The sequence below is a fragment of the Vanessa cardui genome, chromosome 18 (genome assembly GCF_905220365.1).
Source record: "Vanessa cardui chromosome 18, ilVanCard2.1, whole genome shotgun sequence".
Lineage (NCBI taxonomy): Eukaryota > Metazoa > Arthropoda > Insecta > Lepidoptera > Nymphalidae > Vanessa > Vanessa cardui.
The window spans coordinates 2,113,022-2,123,236 of record NC_061140.1 but is presented as its reverse complement, the minus strand read 5'-3'; the positions used below and the strand labels follow the sequence as shown (position 1 = coordinate 2,123,236).

The following is a 10,215-nucleotide window of genomic DNA, read 5'->3' as shown; positions in this document are numbered from 1 at the left end:
ATTAAATTTATTTACAAAATTGAATTCATTGCTATTGTCTTTGGTTTGAAGACTTTTGGAGAATAGATAAACTGGACCAAACAGACGGACAAAGATTGTAAAAAAATATTAATTTGGTATATGTACCGTGTCTATACATGCATTTAGATAAAGCGTTTATTTTAGTTAGTACACACAAAATAAGAGGCTTTTATACGCGATGGGAAATTAATGTGTTACAAAAGAGTAAGCCATAAATTAATAATAACAATAATATTTAAAAGTTACAGAGCTTCTATTCGTTTTTATGTTTAGATGACTGCGCGATTTTGATACTTATTATTTTGATGTAAGCGCTAGAATGGCATGCTCAATAAATACGCATATGTTTTTATTGATTTCGATTTCAATTTTGTTACAGTTAGGCTAAACATAATGAAATTTAGCTACTATACATTTATCATACGCTGCTAACCATACACACTTAATGTTTTTGAATGCTGGTTTAAAGGGTGAGTGAGCCAGTGTAACTACTGGAATAATACACACCATTCCCAATATCGGTAGCGCATTTGATACTTTGTGATTATTTTTATAGCATCAATAAACGTAAAAACATATTCCTTATTATTATTGAAGTTTAAAGTGCTTTACCTATTTCGTCTCTGATTGCACTAAAAATTAATGACATTAGGTCACCCAGGAATCGAACCTGCGACGTTCCTGTCGCGAATAGCCCTTATAAAATCAATCTGTTCAGATTTTACTTTCTCATTTATTTATTTGGATTTCCGTATCATTATTTATTTACGAAATAAAAATAAAAAAACGACTCTATTTCATTGTTATTACAGTTCAATTTTTATGTAGAGCTTATCCAATGAGATTAGTTTACTCTTCAATGTGCTATAGGTCTTAAGGCGAACAGATTTTCAACCTTGACATTGCCAATATTGATGGTGTTTAGTATATAAACCGAGTTGGGAACCAGACTCATCATTCGAGGATCGCGTCTTCAACCGGCAACATGAAATTGGTACGTCAAACGACCTATTATTTATTTTGAAAGACTTCGTTACAATCAGCTCAGAAAATTGCATATATTTGACGCAATTACGTGTATTATGATTCTATTCAAAGTAAACATAATAAACTAATACAGTGAATATAACTTATATTAAGATAAAATTCATTTTTGTCCTGGTTTTGGATTGCTGGGTTTTATTTTATTGCATAGAGTTTTGCTTATAAAATTTTATTTATTTTAAGACATCTATATAACCAATGTATCTTACTAATATCATGTAATACTTACTAACATAGTCATATGACATATATATTTTTATAATTAATTCTAATACAAATTCAACTAATATATTTCATATGAATATGAAATGGGGGCAGTTAATCTACCTATATAATATGTTGTTTGGGGTTGATTATATAAATGAACTATAATCTTTATATCTTTTGTTAAATATCAAATGATTAATGAAGGGAAAATTTAAGTTAGTTATTACTTAGCACACTAAACAAACTGTAATTAGTAAAGCTTTAATAACTAAATATCATCATTTTGATAGTTAATAAGAGCCCAAGAGATAGATTCTACTGAGCTTACTGACTATAATGTACTTTAAACATTTTAATAGTAAATACATATCATTAAAAGTAATGTTTAATCCATTAGTGTAGTAACATTTTATTACTATATGTATAACTAATACATTTAGCGAGAAATCAATTTTTATATTTATTTTTGCACAATAGTCGATTTGAATCGATCAACTGCCTACGTAATCCACTTTAAAAAAATAATGAATCAGAACATTCGATGCTGAATTTAAATTTCGAATTACATCCGATAACATCTCTACTGAATAACATGATATGTTGGTTACATTGTTTACCTATAATAAACTCTACATAGGGTGCATACCCAAAGCCAGTAAACCAGTGCTTTTATCGGACCTAGAAAGGCTTAACACACATTTGGAATTGAAGCATTTTTACTATTTAATACTTATTACAGTAAGTTATTTTACTTTTTGTTAAGTCTTAATAAATTACAAGTGACCCAATCTTTTGGAGACTTTCATTCGAAATTTGAATTTCGCATATGTTTTTTTTTAATACAAATATATATAACATAAGTAGTTCAATGTCACGTTTGATATATGTTTATTTTTTAACATAATAACAATAACATATTGTTATTCAAAACTGACTAAGTATCTTAGGTGCTTCTCCCACATATGATCATAATGACTTCAGCTCCTACATATATATTAAAAGCTTTAAATGTATTCTATACTGATTAAATCAGACATATTAATTACATATATAATATTAAACACATATGTATATGTTATTAAAATTAATTTTAAATTATAAAATGTTCCTTTCAAAAAAACGTATGCATTGGAGATATTATTTAGAATATAGAAGATAGAGTGTCGAAGTAGAAATTTTGATTTGATTCGATACTTTTAATTTTCTAATATATTAGGTATATTAATTACTAATCAGAAGTCAGCTCCTAGTATTAAAAATTCTGAACATTTTCAGTACTATTTATCTGGCAAAAAATATATTGACAAACATTATCATAACACTATACAGACTTAAAAATTTATTATATCTTGCCTTTTCAAACCATTATTCCGAAGTACACAGATGTGAAATAATTATTTTGTCTTTGCTAATCCTAATCTTATAAGTTATCTATATATTAATTTCAAATATTTTCTCTAGCTCATCCTAGCAGCTTTTATCGGCGCGTGCGCAGCAGCGTCGCTCCCCGGCTACGTGGCCCCTCAGTACCGCGCCTACTACCAGGACAGACCTCGAGCTGCACTGGAGAGGAATGCAGCCATTTTACGATCAGTCTCCGATGTTAACGAACAAGGATACCGTTTCGCATACGACACGGAAAATGGTAAGTTTGCCACCTCCAAGATAAATACACATACATAATAAGTACAATATATTATCTGTTCCATTTTCAAACGATGTCCTATTTTTGAAAATGAAGTTCTTTTACAGTAAAGAAAAATCGTTATACCTCCGAATAGGCGATCGAATCCTACAGAAAAACTTTTCTCTCTTTCTCTCTATATTTGTCTCTTTCTATTCTATACGATTTTTTGTTATTGTTTAAATCTATCGGGATTAATTTATTTAAAAGAATCTGAGTAGCTTCGTTTCAAGTATATATTCCAAAATACCTAATTTTAATTACAGAAATGAAAATAAGAATATTGGAAACACACATAATACCGTATGTTTAAATTTTCTATAATAATTACAATTGAATTTGAATCTCTCATTGAACATTCGTTATTATATGTATGTTTGATTTATATTAATAAATGCTTAATTTGTAACTTAAAAGTTATCAATTTAATCAATTCATATACATTGTATCTATAATATTTATTCATATGCAAATATTCTGCAAAGGTATAGGCCCAAACTAGCGTAAGTCGATCTAAGAACATAAATAAGCAAATAACGATGACGAAAATAAGCTGTTTTTGTTATCAAGAAGAAAAAAAAAGTGACAGATTTTTTTTTTAATATTTGTTTATTTAGAAGCAGAATTAGTTTTTTTTTATAATATGGGTGAACCTGATGATAAATGGTCACCATCGCCCATAGACAAGGGCCCTGTACGATATATTAACCATTCCGTAGATCGCTAATGCGCTACCAACCTTGGGAGCAGACTTAACGCCCCTTGTACCTGTAGTTACACTGGCTCACTCGTCCTTCGAACAGAACTGAGTACTTAACAATACTTTAAAGCAATTTCTTCTGCTATGATATCTTTAGACTTATGTAAATTAATGCAATATATTTACATTAATATATGTATGTAAAATTTACGATCGCTGCCAACTTTAAAATTATTACAAAAATTTAAACAAGGTTAACGTTAGGACATGTGTCGATATAATTTTGAAATCTCATATTAAACGTTAGATTTTATTTCATAGTAATCACAAGCCGTATAGTTTATGATACCCGTATTGTGATATAAAGGTCGCTCATTCAATCTAGGTATTATAAGATATATTTGGAAACGTTTCTGTTTTCAAATGAATTGTATGTTTAAAATGGGATTTTTAATTTGGTTAGATTATTTTAAAAGTAACATAAGTAGCATATAAATGTTCTGCTTGGCTAAGGACTGGTCATCGGTTGAGATAAGGATCTTGTTCCAATACACTGCTCAAATACGTGTAGGTTTTTATCTAATACATGTAGGTTGCCTGACGATGTTTTCTATCAACGTCGAAAATGAGATCAGTTAGGCATGTTGAAATACAGTAGTGCTTGCTTTCTACAATTTTTGTTAAGATTTTTGTGTTTAAACCAATGGGTTGTGTCTGCTCTATTTATATCATACTATACTATTATTTATTTAATAATTACTATGTATTAATTTATTCATTAGATAAACAGTTCCTTATTAATAATTTCCAGGAATCCAAGCTGAGGAGACCGGTGTAGAAGCAAATGGCATTCAAGCTCAAGGTGGCTACTCCTACACCGGTGACGATGGACAGATATATAGCGTGAGGTACACAGCTGATGTCAACGGCTTCCAGCCTCAGGGTGCTCACCTGCCGACCGCTCCACCAATACCCGAAGCCATTGCCAAGGCTTTACAGGAGAACGCTAGAGATGAGGCGAATGGCATCTTTGATGATGGTAAGAACCAATATATGTATGTTATATCAGGCAATCACATAACAAGTAATAGTAATACTATAAACCAGAACGTACGCTGAAGGTTCACGAAATTGTTCTATACGTAATAGACACCTAGGTGAATGCTGTGATATTTGTTAGATATATTCTTCCAAGATGGGGATTACTATCATACTACCAAAAATCGATTAATCCCTATAATAAACCTAATATATAACTAGGTGGTAGGGCTTTGTGCAAGCCCGTCTGGGTAGGTACCACCCACTCAATCAGTTATTCTACCGCCAAATAACAGTACTCAGTATTGTTGTGTTCCGGTTTGAATGGTGAGTGAGCCAGTGTAACTACAGGCACGAGACATAACATCTTAGTTCCCGAGGTTGGAGGCACATTGATGATGTAAGGAATAGTTAATATTTCTTGCAGCGTCATTGTCTATGGGTGATGGTGACCACTTACCATCAGGTGTCCCATATGCTCGTCCGCCAATCTTACTATAAAAAAGGTGCATTGGAAGAAAATTGATCGAGATTGTATCGACCCGACTTCAAACTCTGCATAGTTCAATTAAGCACTAGCAGTATCAATTAAGCACTAGGCCACTAAAGCAGTATAATCAATCTTATCCCTCTTGAAGAACCTATCCTATTATAGATGGACATCATCTCGTTAATAATAACGCTCGCCATCTTTAAACAGTAAAAAACAAAGTCGTTCCCACCTGCACACTTTGATCTTTTGGACTACGTAACGGATTTTAATGAGGTTGTCATCAATAAACAAAGTGAATCAATAGGCTTGTATGTAAAGTAAAGTCGAGAATTTTGAGTAAAGTAAAAACAAGAATTATATTATTCTGATTTTTCTTCAATTTAAAAGTTATTATATATCATAGTAAGCTATAATTAAAGATTAAAAAGCCATGCTAATATAACAATTAAACAACTATTATTAATTATCTGACAAAAAACTTCCTGTTTCACATTAGCTTAGAATGAGACATATAAAATTATTGCTATCTCTTTCCCTCGCATATGGATAAAAGGTGCAAGTTTAGTTATGCTAAGATCTGATAGTACTCAATTTAATAAATATAATACCAACAATTAGCAGCCTTACAATTTCTAAAGAGAGTTTTATATTCGCCAAATTAAAAAAAATAATAATAAAATTCATTTCTCGCATTCATATCTCCGTTTTAACGAAGTGTGTGGATGAAACAAATATAGAACACCATATGTAAAAGAAAGAGATGGCGTATAATTTTGGCAACAATTTGAGAAGTGAAAGTTAAACTAAAAAACCTACATAATATTTCGTACACGCGTGTAATTTGATTATAGTTATTAACATGTGTTAATTTTCATAGCGTCCGAATGCGTAACAAAAAATACTTATGAATTTACCAAGTATGTTATATAAACTTATATAGATCTTGGAGGCACAACAAGAGAAAATAAAATACCTTAGTGTTGCATTTCAAACATATTAGATCAAATCATAATGGCTGAGAATTCAGCGTGACTATATTTTTACAAAAGTGATGTCAAAATATGTTAAATACTTAAACATATATTAAATATATATCTCAATTTAGTGATTATAACGAGATAATTACGTAGCGAAGATTAAAAAAAAGAATGGTAAACATATATTTTAACATTCATACATACATACCTGTTAAACAGTAGACCTCTCCTTTAAAATATGTTAAATACTTAAACATATATTAAATATATATCTGAATTTAGTGATTATAACGGGATAATTACGTAGCGAAGATTAAAAAAAAGAATGGTAAACATATATTTTAACATTCATACACACATACCTGTTAAACAGTAGACCTCTCCTTTAAAACAAAAGTCAAAATAACTTCTTAGAATAACCTTACACTGGGTAACCCTAGAGCATACCTAGAGTTAACTAGGTTATTCATTAAGTTTTTTCTCATTTCCATACAAGCGTAAGTCAATTTTCGAATGATGAAGTATGTCAATCATAATTACTCATTATTCCAGTAACTTTAATACTAAGTCAAATTATTGCACTTGAACATTAAGGAACAATCATTAATCTTCACTTCGTGTGATATTAGCGACATTTACGTCGGGTTTCATCAAAAGATTCGTATCACAATTTTATATGAACTATTAGTCAACGCTAACTTTTAGAATTATCTAAAAGTTAGCGCCTTTGCCTTTGCCTTTAATTCCTCTTTAAATGGCAAGCTAGTATTAACTAGCCTTTGTAATTATTGGTGCATAGAAAACATTTTGAGCTGAAATGGCCCAGTGGTTAGAACGCGTGCATCTTGATCTTGTGCATGATTACGGGTTCAAACCCAGGCAAGCACTATAATAATTTATTACTCACTATTAATTTGTGTTTATAATTCAACTCGTGCTTGGCTCATGCTCGTCTAATTACTAATTAGTATTATTAACATTGAGGCCTCAATGGAGGCAAGAAATGCCTTTAATTCCTCTTTAAATGGCAAGTCCAATTCTCTGGGTAAAAATTGAACGAGCCTTCCTTTTACCAGTGGAGGCAATAAGGCGAAGTGTTATACCAGTTTTGTTTGCATAGAACACAATATTAGGCAGTGATTGTTTGCGATAGTTGACGGCACAAGAACTTATGTACCATTATGAGGTCATTATAGTAAGTCTCGCAAATGAAAAAAAGCAATGATAAAATATTTCAAAATAACAAGAATAGACAAAAGGTCTAACAGACTGAATTTTTTTAAAGGTAAGGTTTTACTAAATAGGACGAATTAATCTTTGTATACAAATATCAGTATTCTTGTAACATTTCAAGATGACGAAATGATTACAATACGTCATATTTAAAATAATATTCTAGACGTTTTGATATTTATTGTTTCGACGGTGTCACGAATCTTTGATCCATCATGACAGCGACAAGGAACTGCAACATACGAACCAAATTTTCATATCAAGTTATGACCTGAAGCTTTTAAATCTACATTATTGTCATGATATGTGCTTGGTGGTAGGGCTTTGTGCAAGCGCGTCTGGGTAGGTACCTCCCAGTCATCAGTTATTCTACCTCCAAATAACAGTACTTAGTATTGTTGGGTTCCGGTTTGAAGGGTGAGTGAGCCAGTGTAACTAGAGGCACAAGGGACATAACATCTTAGTTCCCAAAGTTGGTGGCACATTGTCTATGGGTGATGGTGACCACTTACGATCAGGTGGCCCATGTGCTCGTCCGCTAACCTATACCTAAAAAAAAGAATTGTAAAACGCTACCCTATAAAACAGATACAAAAAAAGTATGACGTTTGCTAACTTGGAATTATACATACATGGTAAGCACCACTTATTGACCATGTTACTGTCAAATAGCAATTATTGTTGTTTTGGATGGTCAGTGTAACTAGAGGCACAAGAATCCAAGGTGTCACATTGGCTATGTAGGTAAAGTAAAGTAAATTTCCCACTGTTGGGATAAGACCTTCTTTCCCATTAAAGAGAGGGTTTGGAACATATTCCACCACGTTGTTTCAAAGTGGGTTGGTGGAACGCACATGTGGCAGAATTTCTGATCAGCTCTCATCTCAGGCTATGTAAGTAATAGTTAATATTTCTTACGAAGCCAATGTCGAGCAAGTGGTGTCCATTGACCATGAGGTCAACCTAAACGGTAGCCTACTAACTTATATAATAAAAAAAAAAATGTTCCACAGAAACTCATAGTTATTGATATGCATGACGCATTGTTATGTCTTAAGTTATTATAAAAAAAATAATTCTATTTCAACATCAATATATTTTTTTATAATCTCCAAAAAATATATTTTTGATTTTTGTCTTCTATGCCAAACATTTTCTTTGTATCGTTTTCTATCTCGCTCTTTCGCCTTCTAATATCAAATTAAACTAAATAGTTTCATCAAGTCAGTTCATATAATTAAAATTTTCTTTTACAAATTCCAGGTAGCTACCATGCGGGTAAATACGACCAAGGCGTATTTGCTGCCCGCACCTACACTACCCCGAGGTACATCCTGCCCTTCGGAAAGCCCTACCGCTTCTGAACAACACGTATACGTGCCATCGATTAGACTAAGTTTTGTACAGTGCAATGTTTACGCAATAAATTGATTATCATTTTTATATAATTTTTCATTTTAATCGTAATTAAAATTATCCCATATGATTGAAGCTTTTTTGGAGTAAGCGTTGAGTTTGTCTTGTGATTTCTTTCGTTCATGAAACAATTTTGGCAATTAAAAGTAGAGTAATCGTGTTCCAGAAAAATATTTGTCTAATGTGCACAACACAAACATCACTAATAATATTTTAGTTAAACGCGTCACTGGCAACAAATCATCATCAAGTATTTCATCAATCCTAATAAATGTCTTCTTCAAATGAGTAAATTTTCTTCGATCAATTGCTAAATTAATCTCTATAAATAGATATCCAATTAAATTGATTAAATATACTACACTATAGTTGCCGCAAGACCTATTAACTTAGTCTTTTAGTCAATTGACCTAAAAAGAACATGACTGTATTATTTAAATTAAATTTATTTTTTCAACAATACAAAAATCAAATAACTATGAATTATAGAAGTACAAAAAGGCAGAAAGGTCATCTTGAATAACTTTCCGTATAATTAACAATTATTAAATTATCTGTATCATCATTACCTCATGCAACCTCATCTGCCTTATGAAATCAATAAGAACCTATGTTTACATAATTAAGACATGTCTTAATCTGAACCTTAATCTAAGACACAAAAGAATCATAATGTTCTATCAAATAAAATCATAATCAAAAACAATTTACATTTGTGGTCCTAGAATAACTCCTCAGTATGTGCTTTGGTATTAGTATTTACTTATTAAGTATTATTATGTATTTACTGGTAGGGCTTTGAGCAAGCCCGTCTGGGTAGGTACCACATAACCATCAGATATTCTACCGCCAAATAACAGAACTCAGTATTATTGTGCTCCGAATTGAAGGGTGACTCTACAATCACAAGGGACATAACATCTTAGTTCTCAATGGTGGTGGTGCATTGGTGATGTAAGGAATGGGTAATATTTCTTACAACGTCATAATTAGTGGATCGTAGTGACCGCTTACCATCAGGTGTCCCGTTTGCTCGTCCGCCTACCGATATCATAAAACAAAAAATGTACTTCGAATTTTAACTAAATTCGAAACAAAACATCATACCAAATTAAGTCAAAAAGCTTCTTTTATATATAATAGCAATACTAAATAATAGTGTTTAACACTGTATACTGGTATGTAATTAGTGATTGGTATATTCTAAACAAATTTTAACCATTGACTATGTATTTGATATGGCACATCTTTTTATATATTTATATTTATTTTGTTTGGTACGAACATCATCGAGTAAATACTTCTAATCCTTCGTAATAAAATGTTTAGAAATCTTAAAAATGATGTCAATAGTTTACACGGTTTTCCTTTTTTTTAATTATTATTCCATATTTAAATATTC

At 31.3% G+C, this 10,215-nt stretch overlaps 1 protein-coding gene across 1 annotated transcript; it reads left to right on the top strand.

Annotated features, from left to right (window-relative positions):
• Nucleotides 1-930: 930 nt before the first annotated feature.
• LOC124537402 (cuticle protein 3-like) lies at nt 931-8,840 on the top strand. The gene is made up of 4 exons (XM_047114236.1): nt 931-1,015; nt 2,734-2,917; nt 4,468-4,695; nt 8,661-8,840. The coding sequence occupies exons 1-4, from the start codon at nt 1,007-1,009 to the stop codon at nt 8,759-8,761; spliced, it is 522 nt and encodes a 173-aa protein (XP_046970192.1). The 5' UTR covers nt 931-1,006; the 3' UTR covers nt 8,762-8,840.
• The last annotated feature ends 1,375 nt before the right edge of the window (nt 8,841-10,215 follow it).